Consider the following 27,814-nt stretch of genomic DNA (forward strand, 5'->3'; position numbering starts at 1 on the left):
AAAAACATCAAAATATTTACAAGATGCAAAAGGATTGAAATCCCAAACACGGAAGCAATTTTTCGCGATGTTGCATACTGAACACATGTTCAGAAAATTGCATTGGTGAAATACTTTTTTAAAACTTCTAAGCACAAATCGTTGATTTTTGAGAGAATTTAAGCACTAAGAAACTTTTTCAAGGTTTTAAAACTTTTTCAAGGTTTTCAAGCACTTGAAAATGAACTTTTTTTTTCAAGCACTTTTCAAGGTTTTTCAAGGGCGTACGAACCCTGGCATCAAATTTTTACTTTTCCCCCTTATTCACATAGATTCGTCTTATCTGGATGTTTGAAAATTCCATGCAATCCGTGGTTGGACAGTAATAACATTAGTCAAAGTATTTTACCATGGTAGGAAGTTTTTTCGGAAGATGTGATAAGTGAGAAGTAAGAACAAAAAATTGCATTCTACTAAAATTTAAATTTTTCGTATAACTAAAAAAAGGAGACTTCGTGTACTTTTAGTACTTTAAAAACTGACAGGTTGACAGCACTTTTGTACCAAGGTTTTTGTTTTGTATTATGCAACCTAGAACAAAAAGCTCAAAAAACAGTTTTTTAATACAAAAATTTCCATACAAGAAACAATACAAAAAGATTTTTCCAAATAAAGTTCAACACTTTATCTCGAGGTAAGTATTAGTACAGCTTTAGAAATAAATAAATAAAGTTGACGACATAACAAAGAAAATAATAATACAAAAGCATCATAGGAACATCATACCTCCAAACTTTTTTTCAAGCCATCAACTTCTGCTTGATGTCGCATTGCCATCAAACCTTGCTTTTCCTTCAGTGCAGTTATTTCATTCGTTTTTTCTTTCAAGCTCCAACTCAATGCCTGGGGGAAAAAATGTATTTTTCTTCAGCAGAGAACCAGTGTGAAGAATTGATTTTAGAATATAAAATGATCTGTTGTTGGGACAAGAAATGTTTCTGGTGAAAAAATCTGGTATTTAATCTGCTGTGCTATTTACTAGCTTTATGTCTCTTAAAAAGTAACAGCAGTGGAATACTTCGCACAGGTGTCACCCGGGGAAATGATTCGAGGTCTCTCCCCCTCCCCCCTCCCATAAAAAATCAAACTACTAAACGTACTATGTAAACAAAATTCATACAATTTCCAGAAACAAGTAAAACATTTTAGTTAGTTAATGAAAAAAGAAAAATATAAATTATGAACGTATTTCATATAAAACTTGCCCTAGACGCATTTGTACTCGATTTTTGTTGAGAATAATTTTTCCCACTGTTTTTTAAATCAGCTCTTTTAAAGAAATTTTAAGACTTCATTCATATATGCAAGTAGTGGTGTATCCAAGGAGGTGGATTTAAGGATATAACCCCCTCCAAAACTCTAATTTTGTTTTTGACCACAGAAAAGGCTTAAAATGAACCATATCAACCTCAGAATTTTCTTCCCCTGTTTCGTTTATGTATTCTTGGTAAACTTACTTCTTTTTGCAAAATTGTTTGTTTTTTAAAAATCTGTTTTTCCCCCCACATTTCAAAAAATAGTTTTAATTTTCTTTTTTTCAATTCCATCTTTTAATGTTATCAAAATATTACACATCAGTAACCGTTTTTCAATGTTATTAAATCATGTATGTTAAGAATGTCGATTTGAGAATTCCTTTTGAAGTAATAGTGTCATTACTTGTCAATCTCCTTCATGTGTTTTCCTCCTTCATTGATTTTTGTGATTAAATTTTGATGCTATTTTGGTTTTGATTTCACAGATATTGATTAGCTCAAATCATTTACTGGATATTATAAAAGAAACGCATTTGTTTTCCAACTTTGATTTATTAATCTTTGATGCCTTCATCTCACTTAAAATGAGGGAGACAATAGTGCTATGCATAAATGCTCAGTAGTTATTCATTTATTATTTATTTTCATGGTACTAATTCCATGATATTTTTTAAAAAATACTAACATTATTTTTTATAATTTTAACTTATTAAAAAGAAAAAAAAAATACTTTGCTCAAGGCTGTGCACCTTGCTCATTTTTTAATTTAATTTGCTAATTTGGGGAGAATTAAGTAGTTTATGAGCAAAATAAAAACTACACCAAGCATAAAAAAATATCTTTAATTAACCACTATTAGAATGGACAGTTGTCAATAATTTCAAAATAAAAAGTTCATAATTTTTTAATACTACCGGCCCCGCTTAATCTAATATCGTCGGTTACAAGAAATATTATTCGATTAAGTGGGATATTCAATAAAGCAGGGAACTTTTCTTTACCTTTCTAAATTGACAACACTTGTCTTGAAACATAATAATCACAAATAAATAGCTATTTAAAGGAAATAATGTTATTTGTAAAAAATTTTAGAAATAAGCTAAGTAAACAACAAAATTGTTTACTAATTTATTCACACATTATAGTACAAGTGAAAATTATAAAAAAGTTAACTTTCAACTTGGGTTGTGAAATGTTTATCTTTGCACCTAATTTCAGTACAATATTTTTTGAAAAATAACTCTGTAATAGTAGATTGCTGCCTACAAGGTCTTTTGGGTCTAAGTCCTTTTCTCCCTTCTCGTCTGACATGTTTTACATTTAATATTTTTCAATTTATTGTCGTCTGAAATGAGTAAAATTCTTTGTGTTATTTAATTTAATCACCGACAGCGCTGTTTGTTTTTTGTAATGACAACGACAAAAGAAATTAGATAGAATGGAGAATATGTTTTGATGAAAAATAGAAGTTTTTTCAAGCCAGTTGAGGGCAAAATAATATTGTTTTAAATTTTTACGTCAACAATTGTTTTTACTTAACTTATTTCTAATTTATTCAAAAACTTTTGAATAAAAATGTTTGCGAAAGCTGATTAATGTTATTTGATTATCTGGGGAATTTATTTGATTAAGGGGGGATCTTTAACATTGCATCTATGGGGAAATATTCGGTTCCGAGAGCTTTTATTCATATAAGTAGGGTCTTTATTTATCCATTACCCGATTAAGCAGGGCTGACAGTATTTGTCATCATCTCTTCATTGGTAGACATAATCTTCCCTCATATGTTGACATGCCATACACAAAACCACGATTTGGAGCACTGTTCGGAGCATATTTTGAAGCATTGCAACCAACTTTTTTGAAACCCGGTCTGCAGGACTTGCTTCTTTCTGAGAACACTGAATAGTTTCAGAGACATTTGATATTTTGCTCATTTATATCTCATTATTTATATAATCTTTGGAAGGAGTGCTTAGGACCTTGGGCACTCATATGCAAAATTTAAAGGGGGGGGGCTCAGATATTTTCCCCACCATTTAGCAGGACATTTTCCCCCATAGACATCAATTTCAGTACAGATTAAAATTATTAAAGTTTGACATTTTTAATGAGTTATTCATTGATGGCTGGAGAAGAAATGTTTTTAAATTTTTGCAAAAAAAAAAAAAAAAACTAAAAGCAAGGAAGTTCTAATTTATTGGGGGGGGGGCTTAAGCCCCCACTTTCCCCCTATATGGGTGCCCTTGCTTAGTAGGACTCGACAGATGGCATTTTTTGGCCGATGGGCCGATGCCGATTGTTCAAAGATGGCCGATGGCCGATGCCGTTGGCAAAAAAAAGTAAAAAAAAAAACAATTATCTATATAAATGAATTTGTTTTTAGAGGAGTTAAAACGCTCTTCAGGCACTATATTTCTACCTCAATATCAGAACACTTTGTAATGACAGATACATATTTATAGAAAGTATACCGGCTTGAGCTTTTTCCACTCAAAGGGAATTGAGCTAAGACAAAATCCTCTTCTTTAAGGTCCCGGGTCACTTGTAATAATTAGTTAAAATATAAATATTTTAAAACCAAATCTATTTTCTATTGTTAAATTTCTTTATAGTAAACTAAAACAAGAAGTAGGTAAGTATTTTACACTTGCTTATTGCTACTTGGACCACAATGAGGTGCGTTATTGTGGCCCAAAAAATTTGTCTCATTGTGGCCCAAACAACAAAATAAAGATTTCTGCTTCATATCATTAAAATAAACCATGAGTTAAAAAATAATATAGCTGAATAATAGAGGATTAAAGTGTCAGTAACAACATAAACTACAACACTTAGCTTAATTGGTGAAGTTTTTCAATGTTATGATACATGAAAGAAATTATCCAAATAACTTTCAGTGTGTCCAAACAGTGACAAATTTTTTTCTACAAAACAAAAGCATAGAACAGCATAAAACAAGGAATTCTGGGGAAGCATTTTGGTTATGTTTACTCCTCCTAGGCGGTGGTAGCAGTCAAAATTGTATTTATATTTGAATTTACAATGTCTCATTGCGGCCCACCCTCCCCTATACCGCATAGTAAGCAGATTTGATTTAAAAAGAAACAAACAAGGTTCTAATATTTTTAATTCAAATTATGTTTTTTGCAATCACGAGTTGCGACAGGACCCTACTCATTGGAGTTATTGTTTCTAGAAACTGCTCCTTTCCCCCCAAACCTGCCCTTCTTTTGGGCGGTTACGTGTGTATAGTTGTGTGTGTGTGTAGGCGCGCATGCATGTGTAGGCTTGTGTGTCCGTAGACCTGTGAACATATGTAGGCGTATGTCTCTTTGTGTGCGTGTGTGTGTAGGCGCTTGTGCATGTGTAGGCTTGTGTGTGCATAGACTTGTGTATGGACATAGGCGTGTGTGTGTATGAGCGTGTGTAGGACATGGACGCCACCGACCAGGAGAAGCGGATTTCGGGGGACATTGCTCAGGACCGGAGGAGCCGCGCCTGCGGAGGACGGTGGGCGGGAGTGCGACAGAGGGAGGTGGGGGAGGGGGAAATAAAATCAGCGTAACGTCAAGGACTGTCAAATGAGAACAATAAGCAATCGTGATTGCTCAAAACAATCTAACAGAAATAAATTGATAAGATTGTCAGGGATTTGAAAGATCATTGAAACAAGTATAAGAAATACGCAAAATGACATTTCTTGACCAAAATAAATAATCGCAAAATATTTAAGAAATGCTTGAAACGACGAGGGTAGGTAAGGGGATCACCCTCTGGTTTTGGAGTAACTCACAACATTAAACTTCGGCCCCAACTTCAGCCTCATTTTTTTAGTACAAAACCACTACCCCCAACGCCTCCGAAGAGTTTCTGAATCTACTTCAGCACTTCTGAAGAAAAAATTCAAAAGTCCCTTTGATTTCCGAATTATGTCACCATTCAAAACGTCTTTAATCAATTTCTTACATTAATGCTCTAAATTCTTCCTAAACAATAGATAAAGCTTGAAAAATAAAATCTCTAATTTTATGAATGGTGTTAGTTTTAAACAACTAAGAAGTACAACTAGAGTTTAATTTCAGAAATTGAGGGAGTGAGAGGAGGGGCACGCAAGTGTACTCGGAAATACAAAAAATAGTCGTAAAAATAGAGTTCAAAACAATCATAAACATTGAGCAGAAAAACCTTTAACTTAAACAACCCTTTTAAAACTTGCACCCGAGTTTGTTTTGACGTGCAGTGGCGGATTTAAAATTTAGCAAATGTTGCAATTGCGTCAGAGACCCATAACCATTGGGACACCGTTGGAGTTACAAAAATGGTTATGATAAATGTTTTAGAACTTCTGTGATAGAGAAATAGGACCCCAAAAAGGTATTTCGACGGGCCCCAAACTTGTAGCTCCGCCGAAGCAATACAGAAAAGACTGCATTACTGTGATTAATGTTACAAATATCGAAAAATTAAAAATTACCGTCGGTTTAGCGGGAATCTAACAAAATGAAACAAAACCGGTTTCGCCATCTCATATTTGTTTCCATGGTCTCCAATTCGGCAATATATCACCAAATGATTGTCAGTCTGAGACGCTATATTAGTTTTCCATTGAAATAAGTAGTTAATAGCCACAAAAAATGAGTAAATAGGCTTTTTAGAACACCCGATCGAAAACAAAAAAAGGGAAGTGCACAACTGGAACGTACGCACACCCCATATGCGAAAATTTAGCCTTCTACAGCTTACCATTTTTGAGTTATGACTTATGAGAGATACGTACATCCAGCCGCAAGAAACAACGCAATAATTAACATGTTTGGTATACCTGAATGCAGTATTAAGAACTCTTTCAGGGGTGACTAAAATAGAAATTCATACTGAAATTTAAGTAAACAATTTTATAAGAAAACAATAACTCCCTTTACTTTGTATTGAAAAGTAAAACAACTAAGGTCCTTATTTTTCAAAAACATCGGCCAATTCCATCGGCTTTTCGATGCTTTTTAGGCCGATGGGCCGATGTTTCCTGCAAGTTAGCATCGGCCGCCGATACCGATGGCTAAATTGTTAAACCATCGGTCGAATCTTATTGCTTAGCACCCCTGGAAGCATGCTTGAGGTAATTGAAAAACACACCCCTCTTCCAAAGTTGTTGGCCCAATAAAAATTTATTGTAAACTAAAAAACAAATGACTCTAACAGCTTAACTAAAACAACTCATTAGAAATCTGTGCCAAAACAATGACTTAACAATTAACGTCACATCTGTGGGTCTCAATTTACTTTTAGAGTCATTGTTCAAGAACTTAGTACTGAATCTTGAACTTTTCCAAGCCGGAGCAAAAAGATGTAACTGCCGCCTTTACCTCTCTTCCTTCAAGCTCTATATCAAGTACCAGCAAAAGAAAATGCAGAAATAAGATAAATTTGCTGCAAGCTCTTCCTTGTTTTATTTTAAAAAAGTGTTCTCAAACAAAATTTTCAGTCAAAGAATGTATTTGATCATAGACATGATTTAAAAATAAGTAATTAAAATATCAGATGGTAAGGAATATGGAATAATAGTAAAAGCCAATTTCTAGCACAAAGTAATGTACTCAGAAACTCATTATATTTACATTCTAAACCTTTTTTTGTTCTTTAAACCTTTTTTAAATGTTCAGTATTCCACATAAAAACAATTCTGTTGATATTACAGGAAGCTGTAAGATAATTTACTTTTTCTGTATATCAGGAGTGTATATCAGAATTTACGTTAGAAAGGGTCCAAGCCAAATACTATAAGAACTTTCTAAATTTTAGTTTGAAAATATTAGAATCTTCATTCACAATGAATAGTTTTAAACTTATTTTGGGAAAGGCCAAGGCCCCTTAAGCACCACCTTAAATTAAATATGTCTCTGCTGTACATCAAGTATTTGCTATTTTCCTTACCAAAATAGAAAATTTATGTGCAGGACAGAATTATATCAACATCAATTAGTGGATTTTTTAAAGTTCATTGCATGTGTATTTAATGTTTTAATATGCATGTATATATTTACATACACATATGTACAAATGCATGTGACAAACTTTTTTTAAAAAGCTTTAATAATACAAACTAATGAAAAACTTTAACTGCATGTTGAATATATAAATAATTACTTTACTTAACTGTGATAACTAATAAATTAAACAAAAGGAAAAATAGAATTTGCAAATAAAAACATCTTTTCTTTTCCAATTTTTTTTCTAGGAAACATATTAAAAAATCTCACTTTAATCTGTTCTGCAAGAGCAGGATCCCGAGCCTTCACTTCTTGAAGCTCCTTTTTCATTTTCTCCACAACAGACTGGTGCAATCGGATTTCAGTTTGGAAGTGCTCAATTTCAGTCCTATGTTTCAGTTCTGCCTGCACTTTCATTGAAAGCTCTGCCTGAAGAGAAGTAATGTCTTGTTTCTTGGAATCTGAAATTTGGTTGGCTTGTTCTAATGCAGATTTCATTGAGGAAATTTCTCTTTTCAAATGTGAATTAGATCTCTTCTCCTGAAAAACCTAAATTTACAACAGATTATTAATTCAGAGGAAATTGTCATACTGCCGGCTCCACTTAAACGAACATTATCGGTTCCAAGGAACTTTACTCGATTAAACAAGGTATTTGATTAAGCGGGGAAATTTTCTTGATTTTCCATTCGTGTTAAAACATAATAATAAATCAATTCCTGCTTTAAGGCAGTAATTAATGTTATTGGTAAGAAGTTTTTGAAATAAGCTAAAGCAACAAAATATATAATTATTAACTATATAAGTGTACAGTGAAAATTATAAAAGAAAAAAAACTTACAGTTTGTGTTACAAAATCTTTGTTTTGGCAAATTTTTTCACCAAATTATTTTTTGAAAATGTTCATAATGGTGGATTGCTTGCTCAAGGTCTTGGGAACACTTACTATTTCCTTTTTTCCCTCCTCCTCTGCCATGTTTCACATTTAATATCTTTCAAATTATTACTTTTTGCAATGTTTATATTTCTTTCTGTCATATAATTATTGCCTGTGCTACCAATTTTTTTTATACATTTATTTATTTCTTTTTTTTGTAATGGCAATGACAAAAGACATGAGATTGAATAGTGAAAATATTTTCATTGTTTTTTTAACATTTTTTGTAACTAATAATAAATACGTTATAATTAACTCAAAAGTTGTTGGTCCTTGTTAATGATTTATTCACTTGCTAAGAACAAAATTTGGAAACATGAATACGGGGGGGGGGGGGGGGGGGGGGGGGGGGGGGGGGGTAAATTTCACATGAAAATGAAATTACGTGAACTTTTTAAATTGTCAGCTTTATTAATAAATCACAGGCAATGAGTTTCATAAAAGAACATATTTTAAAGGCATTTGATTATGACATAAAAAGATGCAACAAATTACCTGTTGGCGTAAGCTTTTAACCAAATTCTTTTCTTTATTTAAATCACTTTCTAAAGATGCAACATGATTTTTAAAATTTGAATCCAGTTCTTCAAGTTGACGAATCAGTTCTTGAGCACGACAATTTGTCTGTACAATCTGAGAATCTTTCTCCCTGAGCAAGACCTCCAATTCTAATAAATGTTTCTTAACACCTTCATATTTGTCTTCAAAGCCTATAATTTAAAAAACATCAATAAAGCAATGATTTTTAGTTTAAACTTAAAATGCCTCATTTAATAAAAACTTGTAAGGCAGTTATTGTAAAAAGCTACTGAAATGTTTAAAAAGTTTTAGCAGTTAATTTCAAATGGACTATGCTGTTACTTTATTTACCATAAATACAGTTGGCTTTCTGTTCAACGATACTTTATTTAACAACTTTCTCTATTTAAAGACGGCTTTTCATGGTCCCAGATGGTCCAATATAGTTTTAAAAACATTCTATTTAAGGACGATTTCTACTTAAGGACGATTTTTTGTGGTCCCTTGAAAGTCGTTAAACAGAGAGCCAACTGTATCTCTTATTAAGGGTGCTCATATAGGGGGGGGGGGCAAGAGGGGGCTCAAGCCCCCCCCCTTAGAAATTGGAACTTCCTTGCTTTTAGTACTTTTTTCTTTGCAAAAATGTAAAATCATTTCTTCTCCAGCCATTAATGAATAATTTATTAAAAATGTCAAACTTTAATAATTCTAATCTGTGCTGAAATCGGTTTCTATGGGGAAAATATCATGCTAAACCATGGGGGGAATATCTGAGCCTCCCTTAAAATTTTGTACATGGGTGCCCTTGTCTCTTATGTTAATGTAGTTCATCATAAGAAAACAATAAAATAATGAAATATACCAGACAGCCCGGAACTGAGCCGTCTGGTATATAGCATGTAGTTTTGTCTTCGCCCAAGCTTAGGGACAATAACTTACTGCCAAGTAATGTAACGATAACAATAGTGAGAATAAACATTAATAATTAATCAAAAATTCATATAAGATGTATCATCATTTATCACATTATATAAGAACTTAAAATTAAATTATTATTATTGTTTTTTTTAGGTTTAGAAGAAATTTATTCTAGTAAAATTTAACAGTACCTAAATATAGTAGTTTAAATGACAACGTTCTTTTTTTAAATGCATTATAGTTTATTCAATGATCCAATCTCACATTTTTCTAATTATAGTAAACATTTTAGGAATCTAAAACATATTTGAACAAACTTCAGCTAAAACAATAATTACCCATTCTTTTCCCCTTTTCTTTTTCAAGTTCAAGGATTGTTTCTTCACAATTTTTATGCTTAAGATTCTGTTCTTCTAGACTGTTTTTTAATAGCTCAAGCTCAGCCTCTAACTCAAGTGTTTTCATCTTCTCAGATTTCTCATTTGTTAAGTCTTGAAATTCTAAAGAAGAATTATTAAAATCTTCACTTTTTATACAGTTTCTCTCTTTTATTATCTCTAATTCATGCTTTAAGAGCTCACACTCCTTAATTTTCTCTTTCAATTTTCTAGAAAAAATTTTTTTGCTTCTCAATTCAATTTGTTTTCTACCATTTTCATTTGAATTTATAAAATCACTGTTAGGACTCTCATCAATTTTAATTTGCAATCCCTCTTTCTTCTTTTCTAACTCATCAAGAGATTTTCTTAACGATTCATTCTCGTCAGACAAATTTTGAATCTTGTGCCTGTCAGCCTCAATGAGGGATTTCAAACTGGTAATCTCACTAGAAAGCTCTGCTTTTTGGTGGGCAAGATTTTCAACAATCTGCTGGTAATTCAGCAAATCTTTGCTATAAACGTTTAAAACATTTTCAACATCACTTTTGCTTTTTTTCAAGTCGTCAAACATAACATCCCTATTTTGATTTTCTGTATGAGACTGTTGTTCAAACTCCTTCTTCAAAAATAAAATATTTTCTTCAAGCTTTCTTACCGTTTCTTCTGACACCTGCTTTTCTTTCAGCAACTGTTCTGCCTGAGAAGTTTTTGATACCAGCTCTGCTTTCATGTGTTTAAAATTAAAGTTCAGTTTGCTAAGGTTTTCACTAACGGCTTTAAGAGTTTCATTAATTGTACGCTTTTCTTCATTTACAGCAGCAAGTGCAACATCAGCAGAAGTCCTTTCGTCTTTCAACGAATTAATCAATTCTTCTGAATGGGATAATGACATGTTCAAATGATTTACCTTGATATTTAAATCTTTGACATCTTGCATTAATCTCTGGATATTCAAATCCTTATCGTTTGATGTCTTTTGTAAGATGGCTACTTGCTTGTTAAGCTCAGCCTTTTCTTTTTCTAAAGCTAAAATATTTTTTTCTTTTTCTTTACAATCACTTTTTGTGCTCTCTAACTCAAACTCTTTGTCTGACATTGTGAATACTTGATTTTGAAGTAGGGATTTCTCTTCTTCAATTTTCCTTATCCTTTCGACCAGAGCCGATTCAGCAGTACCTTTGTCCTTTTGAATTTCATCAAACAGCGACTCTCGCTCTTTCATGTCAGCTTCTATCGTTTCCAACCTCTTCATAAGTACCTCTTTTTCAGTAACTGCACGTTGCTGAATATGAACCAATTCATGACGCAACTGAGTCTTTTCTGCAGTAACCTTTTCAAGATCATTGCTGGTATTGACTAAATTACTTTGAGTCAGAATCAATTCTTGGTGTAACTTATTGCGGTTTTCCTGAGTTATGTGCAGTTGCTCTTGAAACCAGTCTTTTGACTTTTGCAAAGTTTCCATTTCCAAGCGAATATTTTTCACTTCATTTTCAAGTTGGATTTTTCCTTGCATAAGAACTTGGACTTCTACATGCAATTCTGCAATTTTCTTTTTCAACCCATTCACAGCACCTTCTTTTGAATCCATTTCAACTTTTAATTCTTCCAGGCCAATTTTGGTTCTTATATGTGCCTGTTCACTTTGTGATAAGTCTTCCTTGAGACCTTTGATTTCGGAATTTTTAGTTTCAATTATGTTTTGATATTCTTTTATTACATTATCCCAATTTTTATGTTCCTTGCTTTGCGATTCTAGCTGACGCAAAGCAGTTTTTTTCTCTGATATGGCAACACTAAGCTGATTTTGGAGTGTTTTCAGTTGTACTTCAAGCGAGACTGACAACGAACGATAACTATCCCTTTCTTTGACTATTTCATTTTGATCTTTAGAAACTGTTTCTAAACGGCCTTCCAGATTTGCCTTTTCTCGCAACAATTGAAAGTTATACTGACCTTCAGTTTCGGTGGCTTTATCAAAAGTCAGTACATTATGGGAAGAGTTTAAACTTTTAACATTATTAAAAATTACATCTTTGTTATATAAGGCATTATTTTGATCACCGGTATCATTTGAAGAAGTCTTCAATGCTCGATTTTTCCTGATCTGGAACATTTCATCATCCACACCACTTATTTCTGAAAAGTTTGATTCAGTTTCAAAAGTTTCAGAACACAATGATTCCATTTCAAACTTTTCAGATATACTGGATTCTGTTTCGTACTCTACTGAGCTATCAGGATACTGTTCATATGGAGAATCTAACACATTGGTCGGGCTATCAGGATGCTTACTAACAGAATGTTTAAAATGAACTTTTGGCATTTCTGGATCACTAGACTTGTGAATTCTTTTACTTTGTAAACTATTAATACTGCTTTGACTACTACTTCTACTATTGACAAAGTTTTCTTTAGCTGAGACTTTTGCTGCATTCTTTGGCACAGGTATCTCACCTATAGGTTCATGAGATATACTATTAGAAAACCATGACCTCTTTTCTACTGTTGATGATATGCTTTCAGATGGATATCTAATCAGCTCAACTTTTCCATTACTTTCAATGGCTGAGCTACTGGCTGCTATAAATGAATTTCTAGTATCTTGAGAAGATGCTTCACATTTGACACTTCCTTTCTCCATCAAAAGTTTTGTATTCGCTACAACTTGTGCCACAATGTCCGCTGAAACAGGTTTCACTCCAAAATTCCCTATCAAAAGAAAACAAACCAATATTGAAGTAAGTTTTCAAACATGTATGCTTAAATGGGACTAAACAACAATTATATTTAATCAATGAATAGTTAAAAAAAAACTTCAAACCACTCTAAATGTGTGCATCAGATTAACTGCGGAGTTGGAGTTTCTATTAGTTTTTTTTTGCATCACGAAACTAACAAGTGATAGCTCAAGGGCTCATAGTCGAAATAAAGTAAAGGGGGGGGGGGGGGACCCAAACAATCTCCTCCTTGCTGCATCCCTGCCTTTTCAAGTCAATCAGTGTTTCAGAATATTAGTGTTTAAAACCATTGATGATGATTGTAAAAGTATTTGCCTATTTTGTATTGAATTTGAGGTGATTATTATTCTTACTCAATTGGTATTCAATCTAGCTCAATTTATCAATAAGGTTTTTTTTTAACTGCTCTTATCTATTTCTTGATTAAGTTTTGATAGCTTTAAAGTTTCAGTAAAGGATTATTAAACACAATCACAGCAAAAAAATCTCCCCTTTCTACTTTCAGAACATTTCTAATGCATATACATACTCAAAACAGTCAATGTTCCAGAGCATCAAGGCTTCAGAACATCAATGTTTGAGGTATATTACCATCAACGTTTTAATGTTTGACATCAATGCATTGACATTTTGTCATTGATGTCACAACTCTAAAGAAGCAAAATATTTTGTACTAAAGAAATAACATATTATACAGTTTAAAAAATAAGTAAATAAATAAAGCCATTTAAGAACAAATACAATCTTTGATAAATAAATAATACATTACCAATGACACTTTGTTGTAAAGCCAAAGCCTCAGTAGCTACCGACATAGAGTGCAAAGGTGAAGAAGGAGTGGAATTCTGGTATTCTGGGTGCATGCTCTGTGCAGAGTTATTAAAAGATGATGGGTTGAAGTATTTTTCAGCTCCTTGGCAAATTTCGGGGTTATTTTTATTAATGTATTGAGCCACCTGCAAATAGTTATCTTCTTCATTCACAAAATAAATAATCACTAAAACATAAAAACTACAAAAGTATTGAAAGTTCTATCAAAATTTATGATTCCCAGACGAATCTATAGGTACAGCTGTGTACATTCGTACACAAAAACCATGCATTCTCCCTTCAGTTAAGACGGGAAAAAAATCATCAGTTTGGCTAATCAAAGGTTCAGGGATGTGATAGCTGAAATTTCCTTTAGAGCAGTTTTAAGCAATAAAACAGGGAATTTTCAGCAGCTTGGAGCAAGTAAAATTGAAAATTTGGAGCAGATTGCAGCAGTAAAAAAAATAATTTTAGTACGAACTTGGAGCAACTACATAATATCTCATATACACAAATATGCATAAGACATAAAAAACAGATTTAAGAGTGCAAAATACCATAACTAAATACCAAATAATGAAAGCTCCAGTCATCTCACTTTTTTAAATTTAATTTTTATAATAACTGCTGACAAATCCTATCCTGTTCCACTTTTTACCATGTTTATATTAATTTAGCTTGGTGTATGTATGTTCAGGAGGAATCGGGTAACTCAAAGTTCACCCACTTCCTGCTGTCAGATTCTTTTGAAATTTGGTGTGTGAACTGGGACCCGATGACAATGTAATATTCTATGATCAAATTTATTATTTAGCTATTAATTGATTCCAATTTTAATCAATATTTTTGCATAAATCCTCTAATACAAGAAAAAAAAATCACAAATTAGAATAAAATATCTATAGAAATCAATGGTTTTTCTGCATCAGATAAAATTTGTTTTAATCTTCCAAGGTAATTATATTATTAGAACATTAATTACAATTGTTTTTGACTAATTTCCTTCTAAAATGTAGGTGAGTCTACAATTGAAAATTCATTGTTGATCAGTCAGTGTTGGACAATGCTTTTATTAAAATATATCTCAAATGTTTACAACAGCAATATAAATATGAGTTTTTATTTCTGCTTGGCTTATTTCTGTTATATTTTTGTAATTGTCTATGTTTTCAGTTCATTCGTAAAGAAATATATGTCTGATATTTATACTACCACATAAAAAACATTCTGCTTACATTAAACTTATTTTATGCATAGAAATGTACATAAAGCTGAATGTTTTTTTAAAGATTACAATGTTATTTATTGGATTGAATGAACAAATCAACCAAACTCTGTAATCGCCAAATTAACCATTTCTGTCGTTGACTGATCGAAATATTTAAAATTGATTCCAACATTTCAGACACACAATCCTAAAAAGCAGAAAATAATAATTGAAATGAAAAAGTTTTAATAGAGCATATTTTTAAGATAAACTAAAAATTATAAAATAATTTCCCACAGCTTCATGTATATTTAAAGCTCCATACAGTTTTAGAATTTCTTATAGATGTTCTGGAACATTTGTGATTTTGAGTTTTTAACAGTTCTCAAAAAACTTGTAAGCTTTAAAAGGAAAAACATGGAGTGCATGTACTATTAAACTATAAGTAAAAGAAAACTATCAATGAGAAAACTTGCACCTCAGTTTATACTATTTGCAGAGCGACAAAATTGTAACTTAAACTTTAAAATTTCAAGTGGGCTTGGGGAAAAAAAAAGAAGCTTACAAATCCTTTTCTATCAAAAATAAAACTTAGGAACAGTTGATAATAGTGATCAATACAAAGTAATTGATGTCAAAAAGGCAGAATCACATAATTAACTAAAACAAGAAAGTTTTGCATTAGCGGATACAATCGGATTTCAAATGACAGAAAGAATTTTAGACTAATTCAAAAATGTGCAAAGAACAGCTCAAATGCATGATTTTTATACTTAATTTGTAAAAACTTACAAATATGCTGATGGGACAGCAATATTTAAATAGCAAAACCACTATTTGGGGGCGTAATTTTTTTTCGATTTGGAGCACAAAAAGTACAATTAGCGGTCTTTTGTAGCTGCTAGCACATTCCTTGAGATTTTTGCTCAGCAGTTTTACTAATTGAAATTCCACTGTATAAATTATCATAAAAATTTTGTTTTTGACTAATTTTGAACAGTGTCAGCATTTGCAAGCTGCTGTTAAGCTGATGAATAGGAAAAAAAGTTTTGAACTTAACTGAAATTTGACTGAAAAACTGAAGAGCTAACTAAACTTAATTAAAATTTGTTGATAACTTTCAATTGTAATAGTTGATCAAAAAGCAATTTTATTGCCCTCACAGTTTTTTTACTTTGCCCTGAAAGTGATTTAATTGAGCCATCGACAGCAAACGCTGTATCAGGCATTTTTTTTTACACCATCATAAATTAGTTTTAACCTCATTCTACTGCATGTGAAAGTAGTGAAAGTGTAGGTCCAACCATTTTCCGACAGACAGTAATGCTTAAAGGGAGCAGAAAAAGTGTTTTGTGCAGAAGTGTCTACTAATCCAACCACTCACTCAAAATCTTGGTTTTTTGATTTATATCACTTTGTTCGCAATGACTCAATTCTTGACAAATCAAAAATTGGATAAATTGTAAAAATAAAAGCCTAGTTATACTTTTCATGTTTTGAAACATTCTCTAAGTTTAAAGAAATGAGGAGTTTACTTTCAAAACAGGGTATATCCACTTTTGGAGAAAAACATCTTTTTTTCTTTTTCAGAATCTCTAGTATAAGCCCTATTAACTTATGAATTTCTTTCTTCTCGAAGGGGTTTATATCTACTGTTAAAAAATGCATTGGTTTTACCACTTAAATGGTGCATATCCATCCCCTTATTTAACGCCAGGTCTTTTACAACAAATTGGAACCAATCCTTTATTTGCTGGTATCCACTCATTCACTTTCATATGAAAAGGGCATTGTTCATACTTAATTGGATTGAAGGTCCTTTTTTTTTTACTGAAATGTTCAATGAAAAGAAAAAAGCAAGTAAGATGGAATAAAGTAGAGTAATATATATATATATCTCTACTATATTCTATATTATATATTATTATATATATATTATTACTATACTATATTATTATATATATATTATTATACTATATATATATATATATATATATATATATATATATATATATATATATATATATATATATATATATATAAAATGTTGAATATTTTGTTTCAATTTTAAAGTTTATTTCTGAAGAAAATGCGTGTTTTTCTGCAAAAGTGATGATATCCACTATTTTACACCAAAAAGGAGTATATCCGAAATAAAATTGGCTATCTAGGTCTGAAAAAAAATGTGGAAAAATTCCTAGACTTATGCCAATAGTCACTTGTTATTCTACCAAAACATTGTGAAAAAATTCAAAATTCTAACAGTTAGTGTTTGTGCATAAATTGCTTTTCGTTTTGCCAAAAAAATATAAAACAGGATATAATCTGTTTTGAAAGTAAACTCCTCAAATATTCACCTATGAAAACAGAATCTTTTTTCGCTGTTTCTTTTACGTTAATTGCCAGAAACTACCTCTCACACAGTCATTAAATATTTTCCTGGTTAACATTAAATGTATGTCTTGCATAGGAACAAAAATAGGAGTATTGGACCAATTCTTTTTTTAAAAAGTTTGTGAAAAATTAGTTTTATATTTTTTGATATTTTGTAAACAATGCTAAGCAATTTTGTTCATAAGATATTGATTGCCTTTACCGTAAAAAATATTAAATCGTGATTAATTTTGGTTTATTACCCATATTGCCTGCATTATCCAAATTTTCAATTCTCCCGATTACCTTTGGTCCCAGTTAGTCTGGATAAACAAGGCTGTACTAATTGAAATTTTGGGCACAGATTTAAAATTAATTTTTTAGCATTATTTTAAAAAGTGCTTTACTTTGTATACTTAAATATGCAAACTAATTATGAAAAAATTGTTGGTTACCAGATTAATGACCAATTGGGATTCGTTTCAGAGAAAATCAAAAAGTTTTTAAAATATTGAAAGCATAGTTCAAAGTAGTAAAAATGTGAACATTTTATGAGGAATTTAGCAAGTGTTTTACAAGTTGTCAATTTGTCCTTCTGCGCAGCAGGTTTAAAACCTTAATCTGAATCCAAGATTTGTCACCGTCAAATGGTAAACACATACATGATTTTTAATAATATTTCTAATTTTATGTTTTATGAAACAAAATCACTGTAAATTTTTGAAGCATGAAATAAAAGAGAGAAGAAATCTACTATAAGAGATTTTATTGCTTGTTTTTTGTTTCATAATTAGGTTCATTTTGTGTCATTGCAATAGTTATTTTTTTAGGGGGCGAGGGGGGGGGGGGAATAAATATTAAATTTCACAGCAATAAAATCTTTTTTTGACTTAAAACCAAAAAAAAAAAAAAAAACATACATTAGAGGACAACAAAAAGGAAAAAATAATCCATAATATACATACATGGTACAATCCAAAAGTAATGAGCCTTCGCTTAAAATGAGAAATTTATTGAGCTGATCGGTACAACTAAGTCTTAAAAATAGGCACCACCTGCAACAATGTACTTCCGTAGGTGGCATTTCCATGACTCAAAGACATCCTGAAGTCCTGTTTTGGGATATCTGCAAAGGCTGCCTTTACATTTGCTTGGATGTCCTCGATAGAGTCAATACGTTTCTTTTTCAGAGCTGATTTTAATAGTGGAAGCAAGAAGTCAGGAGGCCACAAGCCCAGACTATAGGAAGGCTAGGGCGCCACGGGAGCATTGAATTGGACCTTCTTCAGTCAGAACTCTACTCACAAGTTTGGAGCAGACTTTCCGCACATGCAACTTCAATGTAACAATGCGTTGCACCGTTGTCTCCGATAAGTCCAGGACTTTTGCTACTTGTAGAGACACAAACACCAGTCCGTGTTCAAAAATTTAGACACTCGTTGCATATTCACATTAGTATGGGCCGAAAACGGGCATCCAGACTGGGGTTCGTCAATCACCACTTCCCATCCTTACGAAATGCCTCGTGCCACTTTTTTACTTACGAATAGGACAGACACGTAGTCCCAAACGCCTGTTGAAGCATTGTGAATGTTTGGGTAGGAGACCGGAAGCAAAATTTGATCTCTTTGCGTTGCTCTGACGAACTTTTCATATTGCCGTGTCACGCACCACTGTATGGGGGCTACTGTTAAAAAAGCTGATGGTACCGCTCCAAAAGCTGGGAGGCAACTGACCTGCATTGCGCTGTAAAGCCAACACCCCCTACCACCGTCGCTGTCAAGTGGAGCAAGCTGCAGGGTGCGCATGCCTCAGTATAACGAGAGGCTCATTACTTTTGGATCGTACCATGTAGTTTGATGTGATAGCAAAAAAACTTTGCTTTGGTTTGAGTTCATTTATATTTGGGTTGAAAGAATAGAAATTCTTATATTGGCATAGTGAGAATAATCATTATTAAAAAAAAAAAACACTATTCCTCACCACTATTTCAACAAATAGAAATATTTAATCCCTAGCTTACCCGAAATAATTTTATCAGAGCCAAACAGTATGCATGTTTAAATATGTACTTTATACATATGTTTTTAAACAGCAATTTTCCTGCACTAAATAATGAATCAGTATTTGAGATTTGGAGTTTTCTGCACTTTTATCATTGAGTCAATCATTTCAAAAGCAAATGTTAGAGAAGAAAGCAAAGTAATACTTACAGCTAAAGGTATGGCTGGGTAAATTGGATTACTAATATTAGATATTGGTTTTATATCACTAATTTCATCAAGCAATTCAGTTGCTTTTTCTGACTTCACACTTTCAAATGTAGTCAACAATTCCCGAGCTGAAACTGAAGATTTCCATTCTTCTGCTTCAAAAAAAAAAAAAAAAAATTATTTACATTAATGAATTTAAATATTCTGCTAAAAATAAAATATTTTTGTGCGAACTAAGAAAAATGATAACACACACACAAAAAAAAAAAAAAAGGTAATGAGATTTAAAAAATCATTTCAAGTTTTTTTTTCTTTATTTATCACTAATGACTAAGGTTTAAAATTAAAACTAGTAAACACATAATCTTTTAGAGCAGTGGTACTCAACACTCAACCTACGGCCCACAAAGCCGATCCATGTCGGCCCATTGCCGTGTTCGATGATGGGGCATTCCACGGTATTCTTGACATTATGTAGAGTCCGTAACGTGACCTTTTTTTGCCATAACTTTTTAATTTACCGTTTGATTTGCAAATTATTTTAATTTGAGCTGGTGTGTTGGTAGGAAAAGATCAAAATAAAATAATATGCTAATCAAACAGTAAATTAAAAGGTTATGGCAAAAAAGGTCACGTTACGGACTCTACATAAATGTCAAAAATACCTTGGAATGCCCCTGATACTAATCAAAAATATATATTCTGGAAGCTTCAAAATATTGAATATATTACGAATAATTGCCGCAAATTTGAAGCCAAACAGTTTCAAATTTGCTTATAAAAAACAGATGGAAACTATGTATCAATAATAGAAGCATATAATGATGACAACAGTTTTTTGTTCTATAAGTTCTTTGTTTTCCATATGTGTAAGTAAAGCATACAGTCTGGTTCTATTGGATAACAGACCTATAAGTTAGCAATGACTGACGCAAGATGTCATGCCTTGTCGCTGCTCTAGACCTCCTATTTATGAACAAAAATAATACATATGAAGATGAATGACACCCCTCCCTCCGAAGGTGTGTGTGTAACTCCTTACAAAACCAGTAGTTAGATCTGTCTTTGCAATTCATAAATTTTTAAAGTACTGTATTTTCCTGTATATTATCCATGGCGGCATATACTCTGGAGGTCCTAAAATCGGCCAGAAAAAAAAAATCTCTGCATAATTCGCGGATAGTTTTGATTCAACATACAATTTTAGCATCTAAATTAAAAAGTGAAGAAGTAATAACTTTTAAAGTAAATTCAAAATTAATTTTCAAAAAGCTCAAAAATTTCTTCTCAAAAAAGGCCATTTTAGTACGCTAATTACTTCCAGACAAAAAGTCAAAAAGGAGCAAATTTTACATAACCCTGAATCGTATAAGAAGAGCTATGTAAAATGAACAACATACAGGCAGCAATACCCATCTCTTGGCGAATCCTACTGTAAATTTTGAGGTCAATGCTTTGTTTTTGAGGGAAAAAAAGCAGATAATCCACGGCAGCGTATAATCCGCACCTGATTAATTTACTCTTTTAATAGATAATCAACAGATTATATGCAGGAAAATACGGTAACTATAATTTGAACTTTAGATAAAAAATTAGTAACATTTACTTTTCGTCTCTTTCTCATCCAAACCCGAATTCGTCTCCATGACAAAGTCGACATTCGGATCAACGACACTGCTCAGTGAATCAATGGAAGAGGAGTCGAGAGGTAAGTCTTCGGAAGAGAAACTGACTTGCTGAACAGAGAACTGAAAAGCGGCCATCTGTCTCCGAGAGCCCGTCCATCAGACCCAGTCTCGGCAGAGGTTGAAAATCAAATCTATGCAAGAAATTTTCATTTATTAAATTTTAACTGATTATCAATTACATTAAAGAATGTTGTTATTTATGAGCTGCCACACTAAACAGAATCAATAAACTTTTGTATTAATGTGCTAGGAGATTTGTCACAAGGAAAATGCCGAGACAAAGCAATGGAAGGTCTTAAGCACAATGTCCGAATTTTGGGAGAAATTCGTCAATTTGCTTTAGAAATTGGATTAGTTTATTCTAAAAACCTTTTTTTTTTGTCATAATGGCTGCAAATTGTTAAATAGTTGAATTTTCATGAGAGATGCAGCGAGGATTATTGCATCCACTTGAATCAAATGTCCCAGTCAAATACATCTTACAAACAGTTGGCAATCTACTCTAATTCGTTAAGTAGTTAGCTAGAAAGCAGGACTGGCTCTAGTAGTTCTGCCGCCCTAAGCAATATTGGGAAGTGCCGCCCACCTCCCATTGAATAACAATAACAATATAAAATAATAATATATTAATAATAAAAAAAAAAAGTAAAGTGCTTAAAGTTAAAGTGAGTTTCTAGTTAAATTCCAAACTGGGTTTTGAATATCCAAGAACTGGTACACACTTTAAATTATCTTTTGTAACATTAAATTAGTGCAACTTATAGAACTGAAACAGATATTAATATTTTTGAAAGACTTTTAAGTCATGCAATGTACAGCCTCTAAAATTGAATTGAATTTGTTAAATTCTGAACTATGTTTTGCATATCCAAGCACTGATACACAATCTAAATTATCATTAATTTTAACTCGGTTTTCTTCCGTGCGCAATGATGTCATTAACAAGAAACTTTGCAAACAAGTATAGGAGGGGAGCAAGCCAGGTCCTTGCCAAAGGTTGGAACTTCCCTCTACTTTTGTGTTTTTCTTGTTAAAGCTTGATATAAAAACGCATGGTAAGGATAAGTTTTAATACTAGGTGAATTATCGCACCATGGAACACTTAGAGCATTTTTAGAATTTTTGCTAAGCTTATCAAAACAAAGTGCTTATCTTGGTTAAAATATTAAAAAAAAAAAAAAACAATTTTTCTGTCCATTTGTCATGATTCATGTTATGATAACTCTCCCTAAAGATTTGCCTGGGTTCGTTAAAATTGAGGATCTAGCACTCAACAAGAGTGACCTGCCAAACTGAGACGTTCCTGCTGGTAAGTATACATTAAGTCATACCTTTATTTCATTCAATTTTTCTAAGTTCAGTTACCATATTAAGGGGTCTAAGGACCCTTAACCTTCAAAATTTTCAACTTTCTGGAAAAATTATATGTTATGCATAATTTAGTTCTGAACAATTTGATACCTTATTTATTACCATATGCAAAAAACTTTTGAAGTTATCGAAAAAATGTTTTAACTTTCCCCATAGAGATTTATGTTAACAGCAACTGTTTTAGCCTCTTTTTCTCAAGTTGCGTTTTCTCAGGTTTCCCGTTTTGCATGCATGATATCTCAAAAAGTTTCTTAGATATTTCCATAAATTTTTAAATACATGTTCGTCTAGTTTATTTTTATGATCTGAACCTAAATTTATTTATTTTTTAACGATTATTTATTTTTTGAAATTTTATAAGTTAATATCAAAATTTTGGGTTAAATTACATATTACTTTAATATTAACTTTCATTTTTAGTTAAAATTAAGGTTCAGATCATAATAATAAATCAGATAAACATGCATGAAAAGTTTTACGGAAATACACAAGAAACTTTATGAGATATCACGCACGCAAAACGAGAAACCGGCACCTGAGAAAAAGAGGCTTGAATAGCTGCTGTAACCATAAATCTCTATGGGGAAAATTTACGCATTTTTACGATAACTTGAAAAGTTTTTTTCATATGGTAATAAATAAAGTTTCAAATTGATCAGAATTAAATTATGCATAACATATATTTTTCCAGAAACTCGAAAATTTTGAAGGTTAAGGGTCCTTAGACCCCTTAAGTACTCTCGAGCCTAGTAGTTTTTAGAAATGAAACACTGAATGGAAAAGATCTCTTACGGCTCAGCATATTTCACTGATAAGCCCACATTATATCAATAACAGAATACAGTAGAACCTCTTTTAGATGAACTAATGAGAGGTGGTAGGGAGGGGAGGAATTTGCTTTTATGCATTTAGATTGCTGAAAGAACATATGCTTTTCACACATCCTGTACATAACAGCTAGAACATAGTTAAAATTGACTACTAGTGTTACAAAAAAGATAGAAATGCTTTACAGTGTAAAATATTTAGTGTTTCTTTCAGGTCTTTTAGGAGAGTGCTGCATTCTCCTTGTTCAGTTGAAGTTTTGATAAAACTTCATTGCAAAGGTTTCTTTACAAAGGTTCACAAGCATGAGAAACAACAATTTCGCAAGTTTTGTGAGTAAATCGACAAGCTCAAAAAAGATTTCATGTGTTTGTACTTAAATTTGTCGATAGATAAAGGTAATAACTAAATTCCTTTTTGGTGGTATTTAAAGTAACTTTCATTAATACAATATTTCAGGCGATGAGGACACAAGGTAAAATAAAAAAATATAAAGTATTCCTGTTTCTTAAAAGAATTACTTCTCCCTCCACCACAACTTTCTCTTTATCAGTACCTACCTGTTGGAAATTCATTCTTTTCATACAATTCGTCAACTTTCTAATTTACTTTTTGTTATGTTTACACTTTCCGAAGACGTGTACTCAATCTAGACGGTTACAGGAGCTTAAAATGTGTCGATACTTTTAATATAGATAATACTTTAATTTTCGGCTGAAGAAAAAACTCAGAGTTGAAATTAAGATAAAAAAAATATAAATATGCAGTAAAATGTGTTTAAAGTGTACAGAACTATGCTTTTGCAAGTTCCAAGCTTTAAAATACAACTCAACTCATGTATTCTGTTATTGCATGAGAAAAACGTGCTGGAGTGCAGACTCGACCCGGTCAATTATTTTGTCTTTTATAATTGAAAAGACATAAATTAAAATGTCTTTAACAGCTGTAAGAAGTATATCTATGTTGTCTAAAGCTTTGTCATGCAACAGAGTTCTTTTAACAAATTCCCTGTTTCGTTTCGGGCAGTTGAAAAACACAAGGACTTTGACGAGATCTTTATTTTTTTTATGTCGGAAAAACGATTCCGATCTTGGTCATCTCAAACATCATATTCCTTGGTCGAACAAATGTAGTTGTGGATGCTCACTTCATACAAAAGGTATACAGTTAGTAAATAGAGTATGATATAAGACTTCAGATGAGTTGGGTTAAAACGTTAAAAACTTTTCAATTCTGTCTGTTGATAAATTTTAGATCAAATGAATATTCTGCTCGAAACAAGAATATTGTGAAAATACTACTCCCCTTCGCAAGCAACAGGTTTATGAAACGGGATGTTTATGATCGTGATAAGAAATCAGATTTTAATTGTTTCACTGCTCCAACTTGACAAATTAATGCTATTAGAACCTTTATTATTATTATTTTTTTAACTCTGCACAGGGGAGGTGCGGTCTCACAGACCGCTCAAAAGTTCATCCGATATCCCCTTTTCATTTTCAGTCCGATTGCATGGTTTTACCAATAGCTTTTTGTTTTGTGACCTTGAACAACCCCCTTGCTTATCAATATCTTTAGCAAATGCATCTGGTTTAAGTTTCATTGCATTCGTTAGAAGCGGTTTGTGAGACCGCACCTCCTCTTCAGTGTTACTATTTTCGGCAGCTGCAGATATGGCTCTTAAACACTAGAACCGCAGATATAGGTTCATTTGTTTTATCCCGTTATGCAGAAGAGATGCAAAATTTTCTAGGTGAGGTTGAGAGTTGTTTGTTCACAAATGTATTGTAATGAAGCCTGAGTTATTCTTCAAAATGCTACGTGAAATAATAGTAGTTAAAGGGTTGTCAAAATGTTCCCATAACGTGATAAAATGAATTATCTGCTTCTAAAATGTTCTGTGTTTACTGAAGAACTAAAATGAAATTATTAATAATTAATGGATTCATTTTTGTTACAAGTAGTTGTTTACTGCAGCATATAATTTTTTCGGAAAATCTTAAGACTCTAGCGAAATCTTGGAAAAGGTATATTTTGATTCAAAAATATTTTTTCCCCATGCTAATAAAAGTTCAAGAACATGTATGGGAAATTACAGAAATGTATCTTAATTACACAATTTTTAAAAAATTCGTAAACAGAGCAATTTTTGAGACCTAACGTCCCCTGTTACGTCATAATTTTTCATCTCCCCTGTTACAGGTTAGTTCCAGAAAGAATCTAAAAGTGGCCAAATTGACAAACCTTCTGACATCCTGTTTGTTTACTTCTGATCTTGTTTCCTTTCATTGCATAGTTTTAAAAGTACAATGTTTTTGCTTATGGGCATAGTTTAAAATTTTTAAAGTAAATAAAATGTTATGAAATGTATTGATGCTTTTGTTATAAAGTTCTGGAACACCTTGAAAATTATACCAAAATGTTGCAGTGAATGCTGCTTACGTGAATCAGTTTGTTCTTAAGTGTTTTAATTTAATAAAGTGGCTGATCCAATAATCCAAAAATAAGAAAATATTTTTTTTTTCAATGAAATCCTATGTACCATAAGTCCTGCGTAATATAGACGGCATTCGCAGAAAATATTTGGCTCTGCAGAAATTCTTCTCAAACTGCTAACGTTAATGTAAAAAAAAATTTAAAGGGACTTTAAAAAAAAAAAAGTTTCTTTCTGTTGAAACCTTTCTCCAAAAGCTTTTTGAAGCAACTGTGTCAAAAAAATAATGGTCTTAGCAGTTTTCTTCAGTTGGTGAAAAATAAGCAAACTATATGATAATATTTAAAAAAATTAAATGATTTAAAACATTTTTTTTTTGTCTCTTTCATATTTAAATATAAATTGAATTCTTTATTCAAGAGTGAGCTAGGCAAAATAATTATTTGCAGAAAATTGTCCAGTTTGGATTTGTGTTCGCAGAAAGCTTTTCATTTTATCATAGTCTGCATACCATATAAGACAAGGGTGCCCACCTAGAGGGGGTCATGCCGCAGACTGCAGCATTGAAATTTTTTTAGGGGAGTTAGGGGTATATTTCCCCTTTTTTTTTGGGGGGGGGATCTCCACGGTTTTTTAGGGAGGGGAAAGGGACACTCCTGTATAAGAGAATTCAATTTAACTTCAGTCAAGTTAGATGAAGCATGGCTAGAAGTATTTTTTTCAAAATATTGAATCATTGATTATTTAAAGTAATGTATGGTAAAACAGTATGAAAATGCATTCAGGAAATTCAAATCTTAACTTATTATGCTAAAAAATAATAATATATATTTGATTGCTTAAAAGCGGTAGTAATTAATTTAAACCTTATTATAGCATTTAAAAAAAATACAGTCTGTTTCATAGGTTGCATCAATGCAAAAGCTACCCATGATAAAGCCTAGAGCAAAGGTTCTCAAACTTTTAGACATTGCGACCACCCAAAACTTTGTGGAGGACCTATAGTTTTTGCATATTCAGTTGAATTTGCATGTAATTTTACTTAACTTTAACTAACTTAACGTTTTTTACTTACTTTTTTAACTCTCTCTAAATCCTAAAATAATAACTAAAAATTACACAAATGGTTAAGTTTTATTCTTAGAAACACTAGTAACTAGAAAAAGAAACATTAATTTTTGTCTCTTATATTCTTTTATAATAAGAGACAGTAGTAGACCTTACTGAATTTTATAATCTTACAGTAGTTTTATTACAGTTATTGATTGACCTTGATTTATAAGGATCAGGCAGGTTGTGATTGTTGACATTTTTAATTTTCTTTATTTTTGCAAATATTGTTCCTTATCATGAATGTAATGTTTGTGCAAAATATAAGCTTTGTCTGCCTTACCGTTTTTGGGAAATTAATTTTTTTAATTTAGGGGACGTGGCACATTTTTGCGTGTTTTTCAAATTTGCAGATTTTAAAGTTCTTGTTGCTTTAAGCGCCCCTATAATGACATGGATTTTTAAATTCTATACTATTATATGGTCTCCTTAGATACTATTACAGCTGTCAAATCGGTGACACTACGAGGGCGACGGCCACAAACTCCGTTTAAAAATGACCGAAAATGAATTTTTTTACTACATTCAATGCCAATTTTCTCAAAGCGCCTTCATGATGACACCAACGTTTTTACGTCAATTCCTAGCTACACTTGCATACATCAAAAATATGTAATAAAATTGGTGTCACTATAAGGGCGCCAGAAGATATTGGAACTTTTATGTGATAAATTTCACAAGAATGCAAATGTTTAAAATCTAACTACTACTCTTGCCCTCATAGCAGAGATCTGAAACAAATTAAGTTTGATAACCAACATGTTCGTCTAACATATGAAATAAAAAAAATCGGTGTCACTCCTATTACTTTCAGAAATATAATCATTCGAAATTAGTATGTTATGGAGTTATTTAAAAAAAGACTTTTCTAGTTCCAATGGCGTTTTGCACGGTTTGTTTTAAACTTTAAAATAAAATTACAGTAGTGACACCTAAAATAATATGTTTCTAATGCTTTTCACAAAAAAAAAAAGCTTTATAAAAAGCATTAGAAACACAGTAA

At 31.9% G+C, this 27,814-nt stretch overlaps 3 protein-coding genes across 3 annotated transcripts in view; 2 read left to right on the plus strand and 1 right to left on the minus strand.

Moving 5' to 3' along the window:
• LOC129221481 (uncharacterized) overlaps nucleotides 1-3,167 on the plus strand; it is a 317,098-nt gene extending 313,931 nt beyond the window's left edge. The window contains exon 5 of the mRNA XM_054855961.1: nucleotides 3,157-3,167. The gene's annotated coding sequence lies outside the window, so the exon portion shown is untranslated. The remainder of the gene's footprint in view (nucleotides 1-3,156) is intronic.
• LOC129220839 (golgin subfamily A member 3-like) overlaps nucleotides 1-21,146 on the minus strand; it is a 32,269-nt gene extending 11,123 nt beyond the window's left edge. The window contains exons 1-7 of the mRNA XM_054855270.1: nucleotides 20,990-21,146; nucleotides 19,384-19,535; nucleotides 13,550-13,736; nucleotides 9,998-12,751; nucleotides 8,718-8,932; nucleotides 7,556-7,834; nucleotides 766-882 (exon numbers count right to left, since the gene is read on the minus strand). Coding sequence (XP_054711245.1) covers nucleotides 766-882; nucleotides 7,556-7,834; nucleotides 8,718-8,932; nucleotides 9,998-12,751; nucleotides 13,550-13,736; nucleotides 19,384-19,535; nucleotides 20,990-21,146 — 3,861 coding nt within the window. The remainder of the gene's footprint in view (nucleotides 1-765; nucleotides 883-7,555; nucleotides 7,835-8,717; nucleotides 8,933-9,997; nucleotides 12,752-13,549; nucleotides 13,737-19,383; nucleotides 19,536-20,989) is intronic.
• Nucleotides 21,147-24,123: 2,977 nt separating this feature from the next.
• Nucleotides 24,124-27,814, plus strand: part of LOC129221483 (complement component 1 Q subcomponent-binding protein, mitochondrial-like) — a 30,132-nt gene continuing 26,441 nt past the window's right edge. Inside the window, exon 1 of the mRNA XM_054855962.1 lies at nucleotides 24,124-24,426. Coding sequence (XP_054711937.1) covers nucleotides 24,198-24,426 — 229 coding nt within the window. The 5' untranslated portion in view covers nucleotides 24,124-24,197. The remainder of the gene's footprint in view (nucleotides 24,427-27,814) is intronic.

Source organism: Uloborus diversus, chromosome 4 (genome assembly GCF_026930045.1).
Source record: "Uloborus diversus isolate 005 chromosome 4, Udiv.v.3.1, whole genome shotgun sequence".
Taxonomy (NCBI): Eukaryota; Metazoa; Arthropoda; class Arachnida; order Araneae; family Uloboridae; genus Uloborus; species Uloborus diversus.